The sequence below is a fragment of the Notothenia coriiceps genome, unplaced genomic scaffold, assembly GCF_000735185.1.
Source record: "Notothenia coriiceps isolate Sejong01 unplaced genomic scaffold, NC01 NC01_scaffold00014021, whole genome shotgun sequence".
In the NCBI taxonomy this organism is placed as follows: Eukaryota; Metazoa; Chordata; class Actinopteri; order Perciformes; family Nototheniidae; genus Notothenia; species Notothenia coriiceps.
Window position 1 is genome coordinate 49,264 of NW_011346722.1, and position 22,809 is coordinate 72,072.

The 22,809-nt window shown below is 40.7% G+C and overlaps 2 protein-coding genes across 2 annotated transcripts; one reads left to right on the plus strand and one right to left on the minus strand.

Annotated features, from left to right (window-relative positions):
* On the plus strand, nucleotides 1–2,672 carry nup62l (nucleoporin 62 like). Its single transcript, XM_010774435.1, has 2 exons — nucleotides 1–2,090; nucleotides 2,183–2,672. The coding sequence occupies exons 1-2, from the start codon at nucleotides 327–329 to the stop codon at nucleotides 2,339–2,341; spliced, it is 1,923 nt and encodes a 640-aa protein (XP_010772737.1). The 5' UTR covers nucleotides 1–326; the 3' UTR covers nucleotides 2,342–2,672.
* A 387-nt stretch (nucleotides 2,673–3,059) lies between these two features.
* itga6a (integrin, alpha 6a) lies at nucleotides 3,060–21,316 on the minus strand. Its single transcript, XM_010774436.1, has 26 exons — nucleotides 21,062–21,316; nucleotides 14,223–14,347; nucleotides 14,042–14,121; nucleotides 13,449–13,710; nucleotides 13,226–13,357; nucleotides 12,065–12,278; nucleotides 11,587–11,780; nucleotides 11,414–11,508; nucleotides 10,761–10,888; nucleotides 10,589–10,678; nucleotides 10,430–10,491; nucleotides 10,169–10,338; nucleotides 9,439–9,582; nucleotides 8,951–9,066; nucleotides 8,290–8,452; nucleotides 6,555–6,641; nucleotides 6,387–6,466; nucleotides 6,212–6,289; nucleotides 6,018–6,120; nucleotides 5,748–5,915; nucleotides 5,563–5,649; nucleotides 5,275–5,382; nucleotides 5,089–5,187; nucleotides 4,871–4,996; nucleotides 4,319–4,444; nucleotides 3,060–3,867 (listed from the first exon to the last, which is right to left on the minus strand). The coding sequence occupies exons 1-25, from the start codon at nucleotides 21,247–21,249 to the stop codon at nucleotides 4,337–4,339; spliced, it is 3,207 nt and encodes a 1,068-aa protein (XP_010772738.1). The 5' UTR covers nucleotides 21,250–21,316; the 3' UTR covers nucleotides 3,060–3,867; nucleotides 4,319–4,336.
* Nucleotides 21,317–22,809: the final 1,493 nt, after the last annotated feature.

Here is a 22,809-nt window from a genome sequence, read left to right on the forward strand (position 1 = left end):
TTTCTGCCGTCATTTCCTTTGGTGATCGAATGAAATGCCTGCTTGAAAAAAGTGCGACGCAGTTGGCCACGTTTTTGAGAAGGATATTGTGTTCGCTTTTGGTCGTCTTCTGGTTCAACACAATGTTTACAACCCGTGATTGACGTTATCAACCGTCGAAGCCTGAAAGAACCGTTGGAAATAAACGTTTCCTGGGTTACGTCAGTTCAGCTCGTATTTGTGACCCGCCAAAACACGCAGAAGTTCAGCGAGGAAGTGACCATTTTGTGAGTTATCTGTTTACGATAACGTGACGTTGTGTTGAAGTTGTCCTTCTGCGAACCAAAATGAGTGGATTCAACTTTGGGCAAGCCTCCACTGGCTTTTCCTTCGGGACCCAGAAGCCCGCAGCCGCAGCCCCAGCCCCGGGCTTCGGCATGGCCAGCTCCACACCCGCGGCTGCGGGAGGCGGCTTCTCCTTCGGCACTCCGACTCAGGCCGCCGCCAACCCCAACCCCAACCCGGCCGGCTCCTTTAGCTTTGGCACCCCAGCAGCGACCACAGCAGCCAGCGGAGGCTTTTCTTTCGGGAGCCCCGCCGCCTCATTTGGAATGGCTACTCCTCAACAAACCGCAGTAGCACCAGGGATGAGTATGGGTGCCGCACCAGGGATGAGTATGGGCGCCGCACAAGGGATGAGTATGGGTGCCGCACAAGGGATGAGTATGGGCGCCCCACAAGGGATGAGTATGGGCGCCCCACAAGGGATGAGTATGGGTGCCGCACAAGGGATGAGTATGGGCAACGCACAAGGGATGAGTTTTGGCTCTGCACAAGGGATGAGTATGGGCTCCGCACAAGGGATGAGTATGGGCTCCGCAGCAGCTCCTCCAGCCGGGTCAGGGTTCACCCTGGGCACAGCTATGTCTGCACAGACCACCGCCCCTGCAACAGGGGGCTTCTCCTTTGGGACTCCTGCTCAAACTCAACCTGCAGCTCAACCCCAACTTGCAGCAGCACCAACAGCTGCAGTAACAGCAACTACAGGAGCAGGGGGTCTCTCTTTTGGAGGGTTCAGCTTTGGAGCAAACAAGGTCCAGGCGACCGCAGCAGCCACCACTGCTGCCCCTATCGCTGCCCCAGGAGGGGGCTTCAGCTTTGGTGCAGCTGCTCCATCCAACCTCACTCTGGGTATGCAGCCTCAGCCAGCCCCTACTGCTGCAGCCACAACCGGCCAGGGTGGAGGATTTGCCTTTGGGATTAAACCCTCTACCACCCCGGCTCCTCCTGCCTCCATCCAGCCGACCCTAGCTACAGGCCCGTCTCTCTTTGCTTCCCCCATCTCTGCAGCACCTGCGGCTGCTGCGGCTGCAGCTGCTGCTGCTGCTTCTGCCGCCGCCGCTACAACAGCGAGCCTTACAGGCTTCACTATGGGTGTAGCTCCAACTTTAGCAGCAAGCACTGCGGCTGCAACAACCACAGCAGCTGGTGGAGCTCTGGCTTTCATGCTCAAACCTCTTGGGGCAGCTACCATCACCTCTGCCTCTGTCGCTGCCTCCACTGCTGCCGCTACAACAGGTGCTGTGACAGGCTTTTCACTGGGACTCAAACCTTCAACCGGCATGAGCCTCGCCACAACAACTACAGCAACTGCAATCCCTACAATCACAGCTCCTCCAGTGATGACCTATGCCCAGCTGGAGGGTCTCATTAACAAATGGAGTCTTGAGCTGGAGGACCAAGAGAGACATTTCTTACAGCAGGCTACTCAGGTGAACGCCTGGGACCGCATGCTAGTGGAAAACGGGGAGAAGATCACATCCCTGCACAAGGAGATGGAGAAGGTGAAGCTGGACCAGCGCAGGCTAAACCAGGAGCTGGATTTCATCCTGTCCCAACAGAAGGAGCTGGAGGACTTACTCTGCCCGCTGGAGGAGTCTGTGAAGGAGCAGAGCGGAACCATCTACATGCAGAACGCCGACGAGGAACGTGAAAGAACGTACAAGCTGGCCGAGAACGTGGACGCTCAGCTGAAGAGGATGTCTCAGGACCTGAAGGAGATCATCGAGCACCTGAACACATCCAGTGGCCCGGCAGACACCAGTGACCCGGTAAGAGGAGGACTCATTCAAGTGTACTCTCTGACACATTTGTTGTTGCAAATTAAACTAACTTATTTTTCTCTCGGTTTTCTCCTCCTCAGCTTCAGCAGATCTGTAAGATTCTCAACACCCACATGGATTCACTGCAGTGGATCGATCAGAACTCGGTTCTTCTGCAGAGAAGAGTGGAGGAAGTGTCCAAATCGTGTGACAACCAGCGCAAAGAGCAGGAGAAAAGCTTTCGTTTAACATTTGACTGAACTGGAATCAACATGTATATTGGTATAATCATAGTTTTCCTACAGTTGTCCAAAGAGGGAACTCTCCTTAGGGGTTAAGATCTTTTTGATGCAAAACATTCATCACAATTCCTGTTTCCTTTATTCCTCAGCTCTTTTGAGTCATTTGGTTGCATAAATATAATTATTTTCAATGCAATAGTTTTTGTATAGGGTGGAAAGAATAACGATTTGTTTCAATGTAAATGCAATGGTTGTTATAAAAAGTAAGATTAAATAAATCTTTGGATTAAGGTGGTGTTTTCTTGGTTGGAAAATAAACATAAGTGACATTTCTGTCCTTGTAATATTTGGATTTGATCAAATTATTTGATATCATATTTTCGAGATGTTCAGATTGTGTTAGTTTCTTGCTTTTATGGATCTGAAACAATTGATTGGCTTTAGATTGACAAATCCAAATTGCTTTGGAAATCAACTTATCGTTAACACAGTTCCACCTTCTTGGGCGTATGGATTTGAGGATTTGTTTTCTTATATGAAATCACACTGAATATCCTTGGGTTTGAATACAAGCATGCAGACTCACATTGTGATGTTTACTATTTTCCTAAAGCTTGTAGACCTAACTGATCAATCTGAAAACTAAATACAGATTAATGGAGAATACAAAGATCCTTAGTCAAAGCCCTGGTATAAAGTATAATACTTATATGGCAATGAAAAAGAACAGCTGCAATCAGTTTTTAAGCATTTTATTATACTTCAACAAAAAACATTTAATCTATCAAACATTTCAGTTGATTTTCCCCATCTTTCCTTTGGATTCCTCCCATGGAACAAGAAGTGTTACTTCAGTGATGACCTACAGCACAGTGGATGCCACTACAGTGAAGAACAGAAGTTTAAAGAACACCGGCTTGGAGTTTAAGGGTCGTGGTCACATGTGCACTGTTCATTATTGTGAAATGGTAATGTACCTGAATGTCATTCAAGAAAAGGCAGAAGGTACTGAGACATGAAACAATTACATTCACTTGGCACCGAGCTAGCGGTTCCTTCATTGCATAGACTTTCGGCTTTCAGTAAGACAGCACATCTGCACATAACAGTAGTAAACTTTGCCCTTTACCGGAGGACATGTGTAGACTGAGTAAAATGGCTGCATATGATTATTTTTTTATCAAAAAATAAATATACAGTGTGCAGAAGTATTTAAATATATACAGAACTTACAAAACATTTTTCATCTTTACAGTGTAAAACAAATCAAAGACATGAACGCTTCAGAAAAAAATCCCTGATCACAAAATGAACAAAAAAACCAACAAAGTTCAGGTTATACCTGTCTGAAAAAATCATACAAACTTGAAAATGAGTCACGAGTAACTTTCATCATCGACCCAAGTCGTCAGCCACTGCTTTTTATCAAAAGGATCAAGCTTGGCTTCTTCATCTTTATACTCAGGAGGAGTTTCCTTTCTGATCCGCACTGCGTGGTAACGAGGGACGCTGTCCTCTTGCTTGGAGCGTTTGAAGAATCCACACTGGAAAGGTAGATTAAAAACACAATGCATCATTCAAACGGAAAGAAATGTCAGAAATATTGATGCACACTGAACAACAAGAGGAGAGATGTGCAGGATGTTAAGCATGCTTTGCAGGTTTTGAACGGTGCATTCAACAGCCAAGCAGTAATAGCGATGTCAGCAAAAGCACCTGCAGAGCAGAACATCTGTTAAAAAAGATTAAGCCTGTTGGTAGGAATATGCATAGAGCTTTGGCAAAATTCAGAGACACATATTGTACATCAGACTCCTTAATCCCATCTCTATGACATATTTCTCGTATTTTGGGTAAAAGTTTTTTTGTAATGTAAATCTCTCAGTACAATATGCGTCTGATTGAATTTGTCTGCATGAAGTCAGCTGATTGACTGTAAAGTGAGTACATTAGATGTTGCTCTGATCACACTCCATGCTGACAGCTAGTGTTTACCCCTGTCCAGAGTTTAAATCAGGCCTCAGCAGAGAGTTTGTCTTTGTCAGAGGGCTGAACAAGGATCTCTGCCTTTTGATATGCGGCATCGTATTCGTCTTTAGTTGCTCTCTTGAAGAAACCACACTGAGGGGGGGCAAGGGTGAGGATGTGTTAACACAAACTGAATCAATAATAACATTTCTTAACATCACACTTGTCTAATTGACTTAAGTAGTAGTACTACTGTACCTATCTATCTAATATAATATCTGGAGAGTCCAGTGTGGATGCCCAAATGGCCCCTGAAAAACAACTAAATATTTCATCCCAATTTGCAGAACATCTACAGAATAGTGTAACCTATAGGATACACATGTTTTTGCTATTATTATAAACACAAACAAAGCATTCAGTCAAGTACTGAAAGTCACATTAGGGTTTAGTCTTGAAATGTCCAAAAATAATGGTTGAATGAATACTTATTTTGACTGAATATAAATATGTAATTGTATTCATAATAATATTAACACAACAAAGCCAAAATGTGGATGTCACTTCTATGTTTCTCACCTTCCAGAGCAGGAACACCAACAGAGCTAAAATCAAGATGCCTGCCAGCACAGCCACCAGTATGATCCACCAGGGAACTCCAGTAAACTGCGCTACTGCAACTTCAGGGGACACTGCCAGTGTAACCTGCAATAAAACACCAACATAGGAAAAGAGAAAAAGTTCAGGTGAGCTAGGACCAAGATAAACAGTTTGTTGTTATCTGTTGAGCTGCTTACATCAATGTGAGGAGTTTTCAGGATCATGTTCTTAGCCTGAGTCTGAAGGACGAGCGAGGCCCTCACAACGATGTGCATGTTTGGTATAGAGGCGTAATCCTGAGTGAAAAAATTCATGCATTCTCAGGTAAAATAGTCATACCAAATCACAGAGGAGAATTATTAAAAACTGATCAAACCTGTTACCTCGATAAAGGTTGAGTTCCAGAGACGAGACCTCAGCTCCACTGTGGTCCCGTCCAGGCCCTGCAGGGGGCAGCGCAGCACCACACACCTGACCCCACTGCCACAGGTCTGTGGGGAAGGGGGATTACATCAATCATAACCCTTATAACAAACCCTTTACTTAAGTTAGTGCTAACCCCACACTGTAAACATACTCAATTTGTCAACATTCTGAAAAAATGTATATATGTCTATTAACATTTTAAAGCATCAATAATGTTTAAATTGTTTAAATAAATTCTTACTCACCAAAACCTTTGTCTTGTCTGACAGTGAAGACATTTTCTCAACTTTTTTCCTTTCTCCAATTTCACGTTTTGTCCTAGAAAAGGTCTCCTGTAAACACATCTCTTCTAGTTAAATATACTGTTTCCTTTAATGGCTGAATTCTGGCAACGGTTGGTTTCATTATAAAAGTTTTTTTTTAAAACTACCTGGATTTGTTTGAGGGAGTTGATTTCAGTCTCTGGGGCGCACACGACGTCCCCCTGCCCTGAGGCCGTGACCTTCACCAGGTACAGAAGCCATTTACCGTCTTTGTTCAGTTTGGGCCATTGAATGTTAAGTGAGGCTTTGACAGAAGACTTCCACAAGTTGTTTATCTGAAGGAGAATCAATATGTTACAATTCCATTTAAGAAAAATTTGATAGCAGTGATTAAAATAGAAGATATATAATGGCAAGTCAGTTAAAAAAAAACGTACCCTGAATTTATAAGTAATCAAACTTCCAATCTCTTCCTCCTTCTTCATTGCACTTTCCCCTTTCACAACACCTCCGAAGGAAACCTGATTAGGGCTGGCTTCCCTGATGAAAACAAGCAAAGTCTTTGTTTCACATACTGTTGGAGTCACTGGAGAGTTACTTGTAGTTAAAAAAAATGGTTTAACACACTTACCCAGTGACCGACAGTGGAAATTCAATGATTACTCTAGCCTTCACTTTAACAGGGACAATATTTTCTTGCACACTAGTCCTGGAGGAAAAAAGAAACAGACAACACAATTAGTTTTATTTAGGTTTATGGCACCTTATATGAAAATACAGGAAAAAAATATAGCAGCAGTCTTTACGTTTGGAGCTGCAGGTCGATGTCAATCTCTGTTGTGTCAAGAGTCATCGCCGCAGTGTTCAGGATTATGTAAAATGTAGCCTGGTGACAAAATAAGAAAAAAAAGTGTTTCTCACATTTGAAGTAGAACAACTAGGTGGCAGGATGAAGATGTGAGACATGGTCGTACCTTTGAGCCTCTCTTAAAAGGATTCCCCAGCTCACAGTCTGCCTGAGAGCCATTCAGATTGGCTGCACAGATGATCGGCTTCTTCGTCTGCAAAATATCAAAACAAATTATTTAAACATTGAATTTACAGTTACATCAGGAAGGTATTACTTAGAAATCAAAAAGCAATTAGTAGTCATACATTAATTAGACTACACTGGGTTGTTACATTAATAGTATTTCATGCCAATGGCTGTCAATTGGCTGATTTATGTCCTAAACTATTGAATTCAGTAGTTATCTGTAGCATTTTAACATGCAACCAGTCTACATGTTACTAGTTTAACAAAAATTTGTTAACATACAAACATGTTGTATTCATCCAGGTTATCCATTCCTTCTGGCACCAATTTAAATATTGTCTGTAGCAGCAAGTATTCAAACAATTAGTTGAATGTTGCCATTGACAGATACAACATTTGATCTCATGTGAAATTAGCATAGCCGCCACATGGGGTCGCTAGTGCTCCTCTGCACTGTAGGGGTGGAAGTAACCCAAAACAATCTCTCATTACTTTAACAAAATCGTTTTCTGTTAAATATTAGTGAATATAACATTACCCTTCTTATTATTACGTATTTCTTTATCTGAAGTATTGTACTGTGCTATATTTCTAGTCGAATAGGGTTGTTACAGAGTAATACATCTATTTCATACAGACATTGGTAAAAACGGATTTAATGTCCCACCTGGCCGGCACGCAAGGTGATCCAAATCAAACACACCAATGTTGTTATGGTAACAACAGGTGCATTGTGGGTGTGGCTAACACCGGTAAATATGCTAATATGATGAATGCTAACATGCTTGTGTTGTGGATCCTGAACCTACATGTGTATTCTGCTTCTACTGAGAAACTATTATGTTCTGTGAACTGTTGTCTTTGACTGCAGAGGCTAAATTAACTCTTAAATGTTTGAATACTTTTAGGCCGAGTGGACTGACTATATGCACTGAGATGGACGAGCAGACACATTCAAACTGGAGCAGATGAGGAGGATTGTGCTGTGTACAAGACTAAAGGAGGGAGATTTTAACCAGTGAGTACAACAACACACTTCCTTTCTAGACAAGGCAGAGTGGTGTGCACTACGAATACATGTGGTGCCAAAACTGTGCTGCTCTCAGTTTGCTTTAATGTGTGTTAGTGGCTGTTACTGTTTTTATTCTTTATACATGTCGGTATAATGTTTTTTTGTGCTGTTGAAATTTCAGGTTATACGAGGCTTGTTGCATCCATCAAGGTGTTCGTAGCTTGTCAATGTCTTTGTCGGTCAGTTTTGTTCTCTTTTCTGGTTTATTCGTGTTAAGTTAGCCAGAAGAAGTCGGTTGTATAATTGATAATCAGGTGTATGCACAGGTTGCAAAATGCCATAGGCCTATATTAAAGGAGGATTTTGTGGTTGTGGGATGGTGACCTGTCAATGCAACCTTTGTGGTCCTAATATGTTCTAACATTTATTTGGGTCTTCCTTCCGACCATTATTATCATCCTTGAATACTTTTTGTATTTATCCCCCAGCTCCCTTTGGCTTTCATAAATGGTACACAGTAACATTTACTTAGAGAGGACATTTTAACTGACCTACTTTTTACTTTTATCAAAGTAATTATACTTGCTCCGAGTAAAAATGTCCTGTCATTGACAATATTTGTAGTTAAGTAGTTCTTCCCTCCATCCCTGGTCATGTTTACCGTAGTAGGCTCTGTCCGGACCCCAGAATATGACAGCGTATTGGGGAAAGTCCCCACCAGCTTTGCCTCATATGCATCATCTTCATTCATGTTGCTGACTGTCACACGCAGAGCCAAGTCCTTCTTCTCGTAATTCAGATGAAACACAGGGACTTTGTTCTTGCTGTAAACAACACAAACATTTCAACTCACTTCAGAGTTGAGTTTTTTTTAAATAAAAAGCACATAAATATATACTGCATGTGAAAGCTGTTTACACCAGCAGACACAGAACAACATACATGTAGGTAGAGGAATATTAAAATCATGCTTCTTGTGAACTTAAAAAGTCTATTTTAGCTCTGTACTTCACATCTCTTATTCTATGTGCTGACAAGTGTTGTACTGTTTCTCTGTCTGCTTGTGATTTGGTTCTGCTTTCATATCAGTGTTGCTGGAGCACTTAGTCTCCACCATACAGCGTACAGTATATGTAGCCCAAAAAACAAAAGAGCTTTTTGTGGCAAAGCTTGGTGTTAACTCTCATTGTAATTGTCTGTTGAGGCATTGCTTTAACTTTACACTTTGATTGAAAGCATTTTTACTATGGTTGTTTCAAGCATATTTAAGGGATGCATTTTCACCTCGTATTAAGACAGTTATAGGATCATATTTTACTCACATGGGTAATGGAGGGTACACTTCTAGGTTGCCTTGTTTGTAGAATAATTGGTAGTCCATCTTCAGATTACTCCGGCAAATATTATCACCTCCACATCCCTCTTTTACAAAGTTGACCTGAAATAACAAAAGCATAAACAGACTGTGCTCCACTGTGAACATCTTGCCATTTGCTGTTAAATACCATCAAACTATGTGCAATATGTGCTATATGTGCAATATAGACATTATATACATATGCCATTAATAACTGTGAAATATATATCTGGCTGCTAAATCCTAAGAACTGTTACAGGATTTGTATTTTGAAAAGTTTTTTTATTTTTATTATATGATAACTTAGTACTTTTTTTAACATATGTAACATTAAGCTGTCTGTGGCTCTTTCCTGCTGTAACGATGCAAATTTCCCCTCTGTGGGAGTAATAAAGGTATTCTGATTCTGATTCTGATTATCTCACTAAAAACTGTTGTAGTGTGAATATTTACCTCAAGGATTTCTTTGCTCGGTTGAGAGGAGTCTAATATTGGCAGGAGTTGGGGTAGGCCGTTTCTTGACTTCTGTCGTTTGGTACCCACAATCTCTGCAGACACCTCAATGGGAATGCTCCGCAGCTTGTCCTTAATGTTGTCCTGTGCACATCACAAACAGACACTTAGTATGGGGCATTGTAGCATCTTTCTTTGTTTTGTTATTTAAGTATACTTTACAATAAGCAGTACTTCACTTTATGCTTTGCTATAGGCATGTTTTGACATTTAAAATCTTGTCTCGACACCTCAGTGCTGCCTGAGAAGTTCAGCAATTTTAAGGTTGGAAAAATGTGACAAAATATTCTGTGGCTTTTACTGTCATTGCAAACCATGTATAACCATCCAGAACCATGCAGAACCATGCAGAAACTGAATTGCTTACCCCCAAAAACACTGCAGCAATTTTAACAAAACATGTATGTGAATCCATGTCACAATTTGTGAACTCATACATAAAGGCTTGATTAACTAATGCATCGATTAATCATTTTGTCATGGTGTCAAAAAGAAGTGAACGTTTTTAGATTTTCTTAAGCATTCATTTGAAATGTGAAAACCCAATGATATTTAGTTTACCATCACATAAGAGAAAGACATCCTCCATAATTGATCAAATACATCTTTATGCTTTAAAATGCATGTAGTATATGATTTAAGAAGTTAAAAGTGCTACACATGTTTTCACCTTTAGTTTGGCTGTTATCTTGATACATGATTTCTGTTTTTGGCCGCGGAGGTCCAAGGTGGCGTTAAACCAGTAGTCTGTCTCAGTGCTGGGATTGTTGAGGAACATCACTCTGGAGGTTAGCCCGTGTTTCCTGCGTTCTCCGTCCGCCTCCACAGAATAGCTGATAGCTGCAGGAGTGAGGAGAGCATGCGTGTAAGAACAACTGAACAAATCTCGGATTTGTAAAATGTACATATATTTTCTAACCACTTCACTTACTTAGTTTGGGGTTGTACGATGAAGGGTTTCCTTTGTAGGAAAAGCACATGTCCAAATCAAAGCTGAGGATAGAACATTTAAAAAATCATTTGAACAGGGGAAGTTTGGATTCTGAGCTCTGTTGAAATGTAAGAAGAATATTAGAAAAACCAAACCTACCAATTGCTGTTTCCACAGGTTTTGATTGTAAGGTCAATTTCCTGTGGAGATATTTTGACATCTCTCCTGATGCTAATGACTGGACGTGCCCTGAAAGAAAAGAAGTTAAATGAAGTTATAGTACAAATGATTTGGGTTCAAATTGACTAATAATGTGTAATAATGACAGTACCTGTAGATCAGAGCTGTGTCCGACAGAGAGCCAACCGCCACGTCTGGATACAAGTTACTGTCCAAGTCCATATTCCCAGCCAGAGAATATCCAAAGAGTCGCATGCTGTGCTCTTTCCCTGAGAGGATCTGTAATGGAGGAGGAACAGTTTTAAAAATAATTAGAACTGTTCCGTAATGAAAAGAAGAACACAGGAGTAAAATTCTACTACTCTAGTATTGGGAACAAAACTGAGTTTCAGTTTGAGTTCCTCAATAAGTCTAAGTTTTAGAGCAAAAATACTTTATTGAACATCATAAGAAATAACTTTTTTGCAAGCCCCTTTCCACAGAATTGGATTGAGACTAGTTAATGTCTCTAACATATGAAAAGTTTCTTATAGAGCTCAAACCTGCAATAACTCACTTTTTGAACATTGCATTAGAAATGTGTCAGTTTTCAAAGGGTAAGCAAATGATTTAGTAAAAGCACCATAGATATATTTATTTTTTGTATTTTACGCTTTAATTGCCAGATGACGATGTAGAAATTAGAAAGAGGGGGTGATTACATGATCCTGGATTCAAACCCAGTTATATGGCATGGTGCTGTAACCAGTGGGCTCAAAAGGCGCGTCAATTAAAGGCACTTTAAACAAAGCTCTACAAACCGACCTGTGCTGGGCTGGTTTTGACTCCTTCTGCAGAGCCATGATAAATATAGACCTTTCCTGCACCGCCGTCATCATACGGAGCTCCGATGGCAATGTCTGTACGAGGGGAAAAAAACTGTTTACTTGACAATTTAAGAAAATGTAAATTAAGCTAAAAAATGCCAGGGACATTACCTTCATATGAATCTTGATTGATGTCTCCGATGTTCTCCACCGCCAATCCAAACATTGAGTCTTTGGTCCCGTTCAGGCGGACAGGAGTGATTTTGTCCCACCGTCCCGCCTTGTTGATGTAGACGTAAGCAGCTCCTCCAATGTCTCTGTCCTTCATGTAGAACTGAGGGGCTCCGACAACGATGTCCTCCCATCTAGATCAAAGAAGTGAGGCACATATTTGGAAATGTCATTTAGAATATGACTTCCTAAGTAAACTGTGTGCTACAGAGTATAACCTCCTAAATCTAAATCCTAAAAGAAAGTCCACTGATAGCCAAACATGGACATTATACATTAAACAAATAAGATATCATTATAATAAATCGATCTTTTAAGGAAATCAGGTCCTTTTCTAAAATCTCAAAGCTTCAAACATGTTTCTCTGATTAAATATTTTATACTGAAAAAGAGAGAAGGTGTTGAAAACTTTTCCTACCCATCACCGTTCAGGTCCACCACGGTCAGGTCGTATCCGAAGGAGGATGCGAGTCCTGGCCCGTGCAGAATGTGCTCCTCCAGAAGTCTGGAGGAGGCTTCGCTCTCTTTCTTCAGCAGGACCACAGCTCCATTGTGATTGGCTCGGGGTGCTCCAGCCACCACCGTCAGGCCAGGCCCCTTGGTGATGCTGTATCCCGAATCGAGGGAGAATCCTAAAGTAACAGAGATGTTATAAGAAACAATTATTTTATACTATAGAGCATTGTTCTTTTCCCCCCTTTTTCTCCCTTATTTGGGATAATGAGTTTCCCACTTTTGCCGTTCCTACTGCTGTCTCCCACTGTGAGGGTGAGGGTGAACACCTGCACAGATTCACAACGTCCTCCCGTCTCCACGCAGTTTCCTCCCGTTGACTAGTAGGACTTGCTTTCTCAGCAACAAGGACATATCTCTTAACCGAACACGTCCTGCATTTAATGTTTACCGTTTCTGTTGTGCCCAACTTTAGCAGCTACACATTTAATCGACTGGTAACAATACTATCAGTCAGTTTTTACATTTCTAAGAAAATCTAAAGCTTGACCTACAGGTTTCCTTTCAACTCATTAGTTTAGATGTGCAAATCAAACTGAGAGTTCCTCTGTATTGTATGATTTTTTCAGATAGGCAGCAGAGAGAGGATAGCTAGCAAGGGGAAAAAGAGAGTGATGCAACAAAAATACCCTTTTTTGTGGAATCGAACTGAGAACCTTTCCTCATTCTTCTATCTTTTACTATTCCAAACAAAGCTGATTCAAAGAGCTGTTTTGCAACAAAAGATTGACTTGTTATAGCGGTAACAACACATGTAGAACTGAAAACGTTAAGGAAGGCTTGGCTCGGGCAGTTACTTCGATGCTACTCAATGTTATTCCTGTGTTTGACAAAAGGTCTGCTGTGAGAACAGTTGACTAAACTTTAGTCCCACGACCCATCTGTTCATTTGTCTTCTTCAGTGAAACTTCACAGATTTGCACACACTTGTGAACACTGATCTCATACTGCTCAAGCCAAATGTGTGAGAACTGTGACCTACAGAGGAAGTTACCACAGTGCATCGCTGGACCAACAGGATGCTAGTGACCCCCATACAGCCACATCTGTTTTTTTAGACGCTCACCAAGGTAGCTGTTGGCAGGTACCGGCACGAATTCGGATCTCAATAGATTTTCATCTCCAACTTCATACGGGCCGTCATCATACACTCCCATCTCCAGCAAAGTGTTGTTCTTTTGCTCCACTCGAACAATACCTGCAGAAATATTTAGTTCAGAATGAAAAAAAACTGAGAGGTAACAACATCTGACATTTTCAGCAGAATTAGAAAGAGTGTAGTTAGTGACCTTTCCAGTTGTAAGCCCCCGGTGCTCCAAACACAATGTAGTGGTAATCCTTGGTGAAGGTGGCAGCTAAACCCTGCTGGCAGGATCCGAACATTTCGTGTCCCCTGGCTCTGCCCTCACAGAAGTTCCAGTTTCCTCCGTCCTCATCAGAGTTGGAGTCGATGGTCAGGTCCTGGCTCAGGACAAAACAGCGCCCGGTGATGGCCCGCGACTCCTGAGGGGTGTTCCCATACAAGCGCCTCTGATAGCGATGAGCACAAGTCTGAAATGACAGAAAAAACGTTGAGGTCAAGTTCATTCATTAATAAGAGATAACACCAAACCAGGACCGAAGGTTACTTGGAACACTAATTCAGACTCGTGGTTGTTCTGTAAATAAAATGTCAGAACATAGTAAAACATTTCCATCTTAGTTCCTCAAAGTCCAAGGTGATAGCTTTTTAAAAACGGCTTTTTATTTCAATGCAAAACCCAAAGATGGTTAATGTATAAAGCAGAGAAAAACAGTACAACTGGGTATTGACCAGGCCACAAACAGCGTTTTCTGATGTGTTTGCATTCGTTTTTTAGTTCAGACTCTCAGTTTGACTCACCACAATCTTCCCCCCCGGCCCCTGGCTCTGCACCGTCACCCCCATCCACTGATTCTCTTTGTTCTCAAGACGCACATCCTCTTTAAAAATGTAGCAAAACAAAACAAACATGTCAGCACTGTATATTAATACTTGACTTTTGGAAACAGTACTGTGTATCCAGACATGCAGATTAACTCACCTTCACTATCAAATTGGATGCGCTCACAATTATTGGACTGAGTGATTTCGCATTTATAAAGGCCTCCTGTGATGTTGGCTGTCTGTTGTCCCAAAGCTCGGGCTCTGGGTGCTCCTATCAGCAGCCTGAAGGAAAGAAAATACATTCCAACTTTTATTTTCTGAAGCATTTTAAGATTATTGATAGTACTGAGGTTTACTTCTTGATAGGAACATGTCATCACCTTCACCGGCTACACCTTCAGTACATTTTCTTTCTACATTTCTGAGATGCCGAGCAGCAGCTTGTTGAATTTAGTACATGTATGTGAGAAGATAAACAGCAACTGTGACAGAAATGGCATTTCCTTTCTAGAAAAAAGTTTGCAGTCTGTTATGGTATGTTTGGTCAACTTTGTGGCTACTGTTGGTTGCGGATTTGTTTTTACTTCCTCATTGCCGTGCCTGTCTGTCAGACAAACTGTAGAAAAAAGCCATTGACAGTAAATTTGACATTTGTGTTAGATTTACATTTTTCTCCTATTGTATTTCATGCAGCTTGCTGTGCTGCACGTATTTCTATAACTATAACCGCCAGTAACAACAGGATCTAAGAACAATAGGGTAGATACAGTTTTTTCTTGGCCCCCTACCCTCTCTCTGTTTCCTGTCTGTGTCTACTCCGACTACTCTGTGTCTACTAAAAAGGCAAAATTATGGGCAAAATATTATTTGAAAACAATATAAATTAGTGACAAATTAATGGAAAAACTTGGTAACTTAAAAGAAGATGTAAAGGAGTTGCATTTTTTCCAATAGTTTCTATGTGAGACAATGAGGGATCTGTTGAATACATATGAAGGAAAACAGGAGACCCCATACCAGCGCTTCCAGTGAAAGGCATTGTCGGATCAAACCGGGTCCAAAACCAGGAGATCGTAACATAAATAATAAAATGCTCTGAATCCATATTTTTGAAATGTCCAAATGAACACTACACACTAATTCTAAGCAATTATTTTTGTTGTAGCAGTGTTTACCTCGTAACCATGACTAATGTTTAAAGACGCTGCATGTTGCACACATTTCCAGTGCGTATATGGTATGTTGATTTTCTTTTTGAATACTAATTGCCTAAACAGTATTCGAGGACACAGTTAGTCATGTGTAGAGAGACTTTTGGACACAGTGGATGCAGAGCTGTTGTTTATCAATCAGAGGGTTGCTGGTTCGATCCCTGGCTCCAGCAGAGAGTGTCAGAGTGCCCTTGAGCAAGACACTGAACTAACAATTGGTTGGCTTCTTGCATTTTCTATAAGTATATGAATATGTGTGTGTGGTTAACCTCATTTACCTTCAGCTCTGTGTTAGCCCGTAATGACAATTCCTACATCGTCATGTTTTCCAGGTATATTTACCGTTTCATCTTTTTCTTTTTTTACATTCTATCCAGGAACATTTACTTCAGAAGAAGAAGAGATTCAGAAGGTGATATTAACATAAAGAACACAACGGCCTCTGGTTAATGCATAGATTGTATATTTCCCAGGAGCTATGAGTCAGCATGATCAGCCTGTGAAAAGCTGATAGTGTACAAAGAGCTGTTGTATTTTGGGATAAGGAACAAAATGTCAGTACGGCACAGTGGACTATTGTCCTTTCTCTTCAGCAGAGGGCAAAGGAGCAGTGAGGCAGACCATTTTGAGCTTTTTCAGTCAGTTCAACTCTAAACCCACATCCTCAAACAGCCTCAACAGGCATGAAGAGACAAGCGAGGGTGACAGCCATCACCGGGTGACGCAACGCTTATCTGATGAAAGGGGTTCCTCAACCTACAACTTGTTATAGACACAGATAATGATCAAAGAAGTCTGTCACGCTATGTGAAAAAACTCAAGGCCCATTATTGTGAATTTAAACCAGGGATTGTAATATCTTAGCGTTGACAAAAAAAAGGGCTCAAGGTAATCTGTAGTTTAAAAAAAGAAAGAGGGTAAGTAACTCAATGTCAAAATGTCATCTGGTGGCAAATCAAATGTGCATCTTTACGTAATTTGGATCTCAATTTAGGAGAACGTTCAGGTGAATGTCATCCTCACAAATACATACTTAGGGACAACCGGGACATTCCTGTCTAGACATATTTGTAATTTCAAAATTATGCCTTTCATGAGAAAATCCTAAAATGGGGTGACAACTTGCTGACAGTAATTGTAAACTGTAACACTCCCTCAGGTGTCTCTTGCAAGCTCCTTAGTATGTTGCAAGGTGAAGAGGTAAAAACAAAAACGAGGTAATCGGTTTCACAGAAAAGTCATACTGAGAAACAAGCTAATTTCCCTCTGACAATTGAAGGCCACTACTTTGTGTGATTAAATTAAAATTCATCTTATCAAGCAATGTATTTCTGTTTTTCATTACGTCACTAATAGTTTTGAGTGAACCTCTAAAACATTTTGTGCTACTTTTTGTGCTAAACTGCGCCAGGAACCCTGAAAATGAAAAATAGTGGATCCGTCAGTCACCAAGGACAGTGTTGATTATTACCTGAAAAACAAAAGGCCTGACAAGATACGTAAGATTTTAACACTAGTATTTTTTGTACAATTGTCAAAACTGGACAAATAAGAGTTGTTATCACTGTATGAAATGTCCTTTTAATGTGAACTGGCTGGGGAACACATACTAAATATGGCACATGTCACACTGATAAGCTGCACTCCCATGTTTGAGTTTACCAATATGTGTAGGAATTTTGTTAAGGGACAGATAGGAAGTCCTCTTCCCCCTTTCCTCCTCCCTGTTACTCTGCAGTTCCCTCGGTAACCTATTGATCTGTGGGCCGGCCCCGCGGCTCTTCATTTGTTAAACAAGGACTCTTCTGAGGAGGTCTGATGTGAGACTGAAGACCAAACTGCTATTCCTCTCTTTAAACAAAGCCCAGTGAAATGCAAATACAAACAAGAGCCTTTACAACTGTTCAGCTTTAGCTCTACCAACTGCAGGAACATTAGATACATTGACGGCGCTGTTGTTTAAATAAGAGAAATCTAACACTATAATATTTATCATATATTTCATCATCTATGGACAATCAATTAATTGTTTTAGCAAACATGCACAAATATTTACTGTTTCGAGCTTCCTTAGTCAGGATTTGATGCTTTTCTTTGTCATAGAATATCTTTGGGTTTGGATTGTTAATGTAAAGTAGGGAAATATCTTCAGCTTAACAGCATAGCATCTCTGGAAGGTGACATTTATACAATTTAGCAAGTAACTGAGGGATAACACTAAAATGTACATGCAACGCGCCCGTCTAGTATTTTATCCTGTCTGTTTCCGGTAGAAAGATAAAATAATGCAATGTTTGCTTGCATATGGATGGATAGATGGATAGATGGATAGATGGATAGATAGATAGATAGATAGATAGATAGATAGATAGATAGATAAGCATTGCAAACTAGCATCAGTATGTACTCTTTACTTTAAACGCACACTACATCTGCACTGTACAGAGCCTTAATCCAGTATCAGCTTCACTACAGTAGGAAACCCCATCCCATCATGCAGTGTGTTTCAGAGCCGTGTAAATGGGAACACACACTGACTGGTGTGGGTTTACATAGAGTGATCTCACTGGCCTGTGTTAACAGATGTGGTCCAGTGCTGCTACAGCTGTGCACTCAAAAGACACACGAAGTGCTGCAGCTGTTCCAACTGTTTCAGTTTACACACAAACACACACTGATGGTGCTGACCTGTGATTGGCTGGGTACACATCCCAGGAGATATCATGAATATTCAACACAAAGCAATCAATATATAAACTGAAGACACAAGTTTAAAACCAAGACGTAATCGCCCGTTTTATCTGTGTTTATTAACCATATTTGGAGCTACAGTTTGAGTGGAATGTCTCGAGCGAGGATTCACTGATGGGTTTAATCTATCGGGTTACATGTGCACAGATGGCCGTGCATGTCCAGTCAAATACCCGTTTTCTCTGGTTTCATTCAGAGGATGTTATATCCACATCATTAACCCAACACATTATTCATGGAGGGGCACCCACTTGCCTCTTTGCAAGATTATGTTCAGGCTCTTGTTGAAACATGAATATTTCTTCCACTCATCACAAACCAATATATCAAGGAAGACATGACAACACCATTAGGACTGAGAGAGGTTGTGCTGTCCATGAACCCAGAGAGGTTGTGCTGTCCATGAACAATGTTGAGAGAGTTGCATGATTTGTTGTTAGCAATATGAATAACTTTTATCTTTAGAATATTAGTTTTTTCTTTATTCCAGTAAAGTGGGGAAGATCAGGCTTTTAGCTCTGAAGGGCAGGGGGTCGGTGTGGAAGAATTTAATCTATTTAGTCACACATGTTGCTCACAAAACACTCAAAAGAACCCTTCTCTTCACATATGATTCATTAAAACCGCATTAATGTAAGCAGTGACAGCCGGTAGAGTTTTACAGCTGCTGGTGACTATCAGAAAAGTATAAAACAGATGCAGAGTGTGTGACACATCTGTGGCTTCAATGTGCTCACAGCTAAAGGTTAAACAAGGCTGTTCATTACCTACTTCTGTGTGCTCTACTGAGCTTTCACTCGACTCGTCTGGCTGATATAATCTCAGGGTCACATGAGGATGTGGAGCTGAGATCATGGCCGAGGAGCTGCTGTCTGTAACGATAGCGTGCATGTGGAGCGCTTCTTTACTGAAACAACGACTCAATGCGGTTTCAACCAGGATGTGAGGACGTAGTAGATTGTTCAGTAGTCAGAGAATTGACAGAAATGAAAGACTGGTCCATGGTTTCAGTCACTTTTAAAGCATTTATGCCATCTGCTATTTGCCTTATCTAATGTGAATGTATGTATTCTTTTCATTGTGTGATCATAATTTGAATGATTTCTCAGTTTGGGACTTTAGACAAATAACAAGAACATTTGACAAAGTCACTTCGGGCTTCAGGAGATGTTGACGTTTCTTTTTTTTTTACTTTTGCCAGACCAAAACTATAGTTGTTAAGCCTGTAAAACATCAGAGAATAGTTTTTTTTAAAAAGAGGCCTATTTCAAGTTTCCCGAGAACCCAAGGTGACGTCTAAAGAATAGTTGTACTGTCCGAGCAAATTCTTAAACTAGGAGCTCTTTTTTTGAATTGTTACATTTAATACTGTTGCAAATGTATTTCCTTCTGTCAAGTCACTATTGCTGCCTTCTATCTATGTTAATACTAATCTAATTTAACAATAACAGAGTGATGCTGTTTGTTCCTGTTCTCAAAAAAAGCAGCTTTTGCAGATGTTGGCAGATTTCTCTAAACTGCAGGAGCTCCTTCATCAGTTTGTAAGCGAGGTGAATCTTCACCCTCCTCTTACTTTTACTGGGTGAGGAGCAACTTTCACACCAGTGTCACATTTCGAGCCCCTGTTTGCTCAACAAATATTACTTTCACTCTCTTTACACTCAATTCAAATGTGAAAGTGCCTTTTTTAAGGATGCAGGCTTCTTGTGTATGCTACGTGTATTGAAAGCATTCACTACACCATGAGCTTCTGTTGCACAATAGTCAAAACACTTCTTAGATACATTTCCACAAGTTAAACCCAATCCATGTGATCTCTGGGAAATCTCTCCAGGTTCTGTTATCAGGGCTTCTTATCCGTGCTGGGTGTTTCTCAACATGCTGCTGCAGGGTCCTGCCTGGCTAACCAGCGGATAACAATGTAGATCTTACATGCAGCCTCACGCTGGTCGCAGGCTTTGATATGCCATGCCACCCCCTCTCACTTTACCCTAGTCACACTATGCGTGGCAGGCTGTCCAGACAGGCTCACTACGCTGACGTCTGTGCTGCCCCCACAGGGCGTGCCAAAGGAAATGATTGACTGTATACATAGCAGAATCAGGAATCCCTGAAATGCTGCTTTGCAGTTTAACCACTACTCTTCTTTTGGCACAAGCTGAAAACTGAACTCTTGGCATGCATCGTTTCTGCATTTGTCTTTCTGTAACAGGATGCTTATGTTACCTTGCCATTCACATCCTTTCTCAGTATTGTTCATAAATCAGAGTTTAGAGATACAACTGGTGTGTGGAAATACACCTGCTAAGTCTGTTCTGCTTTACAGAGCACTCATTAGAGATTACTGATTAACAGGAACAAGGTTAATGAAACACTTTCACTAAACACTCTCTTAGAAAAACTGGGATTACAAAAACATGTTTAATTATCATCTATCTCGGGCTGAAATGTAGCATTATTTCCATCAATCTATCATTTATTCTTTATTTATTCCAATTATTTCTGAGAATCTCGTTTTGTCTTTACAAATAATAAATTGTCTATTAAAATACTATATTCAACAATAACTGATCGACCTAAAGTGGCAACATTACAGCACTGCTCTCTCCTCCTCAGTTGGACCTTACATGCACATTTGCATCACAGTTATAACCATTGTTTATTCCCGTGTTGTCTTTTGGCTTCCTACCATTTTATATTCAAAGCACCACAGGGAAACTTCTTTTGAAAATGAGAACAAAACACGACAAGAAACACTATGGGCTCCTACAGTTAGGTCACTTTCTCAAGTTATAGCATGCCTGCCACAACAAGTGGATAAAAATGATTGTAGTCCCGCAAAGGCAGAATAGTTTCCTTTCCAGAATAAACTTAATTTAGACCTTTTTAATTAATAAGGTTGAGGATTTTTAAAAGTTAATATTTACTTCTGTGAGTATTAAACTGAACCTGTCCCGTCATCAGGTGCACTTTTAATCACAAGCAGATTAATGCAAACAATGTGACAGAACTGTGCATTTAAATAAATACTCACATTCTGGTATCCGGGTTGAGTTGCCGGTGCATGGCGAGAGAAAACCCGAACAGGCTGCCGGGCTCTCCGTCCTTCCTGATGACATGAGTGGTGTCCAGGTTGAAGGCGAGCACCAAAGTTGGCTCCAGCAAATGATAATAAAATAAAAGTGCAACATAAGCAGCATTGGGTCCTCCCTGCAGCAGCATCTCAGCGCGGTCCAGGTGTGTCCAGTAGTAAGAAGTGAAGAGCCTGTGACCCGGCGGCTGCTCTCCTCTCTGCCCGGTGCTGTCTGACTGCAGGCTGCCGCTGCGCGTGCCCCACCGGGCGTTGAACCCCCTCACTGCGCCCCCTGCGGCCACCACGGGAAGTGACTGCAGTTTAAATTAGTTTATTTTCCATCATATATATTTGAGTAAAACATTAAAAAGCCAGCAGTACCAGTGATGATAGTTGCTTCATTCATTTGTATAGTACACCCAAGGGTAAGGATGTAAACACAGTTGGATGATGAATAACTTAATGTCTTAACAATATAAGACACTTTAGGTTAGCCACAAATTCATTACGTTTTATTAATTTATCTTTATAAACTAGATGTTTGCATTGTTTTTGTGTGAATGCATTAGGTGATGCAATTTTTAATGTTTGAAAACCAGCTTGCTAACTTTTTTACAGCAGACATTTTGACTTGATTACGTTATTAATTATACAATGTAAACGGAGCAATAAAGCATCTTAATTGTAATCTAATCTTGATTTTATTGTCCACACTTGTGTTTTCTGAGTGTGACTTGTCAAAATGTCTCCTTGGAAAAAAGCATATTTCCCACCTGAGAAATAAATAATGTATTTTGAATGGAATTAAAGTAAAAAAACAATTCCAGGCAACAGTTGTAAAAGGCTATGATCTGCAATACAGTTGTAATGACAGAGCTAAGGAAACGCTAACTCGGGTCGATTTTGCTGTTGTAGGGTGAAGTATAACGGCAAGTGTTCTAGTCAGCTGTACAAATAAACATCCCAAATTAGTCAGAGAAACAGACAAGCTGCTGTAGGTCACTTGAAGGCTAAACTATCTTTAGAAGCGTTTGCATTTCAACTATCAGGATTTGATAGGATAAATCCTGTTTCAATTTAATTCAAAATACTTTGTCTCAACGCAAGGAAAGTAAATGTGTAAACAGAAAATGAAAGCCAATTCATGTACACACAAAAAGTACAGTATTACACATTTGTTAAAAATATATAAACAAGGACTATTGGCAGCAATATCTAACACATGTCAAAGTGTAAAAGTTCAAAGTGCCAGGGCTTTTATCAGTCTGAATAGAAGGTAAACTTTACTGTGAGAGTACTTTAACGTAGACAATATATTCTAGTTTGGGGGTCGGTCATCCATCCAAGAAAAACTGAGTAAATTATTAATGCATGCACCCATCAATAACACCTGCTAAGGACCATGGTCATGTATAATTAATCATGTGTTCATGAAACACAAGGGATCTGATTTAACACCGATTTATTGTCAGAAGCTCATTTTTTTGGCTAAAACCTGGCATTCATCCAGGTCTTAAAATCTTTCACAGCTCAACAAACTCCCCTATCCTCCTCGTAGTTATTGAAAAACTGGCATTTAATAGGTATAATGTTTCCACCCACCAGCAGCAGTGACATGATCCAACAGCTTTGATATAATCAACCTGCAGGAAACATAAAACAGCTTCATTGTATCGCCCGCTCACTTTTATCAATGTATCTGCCCCTGT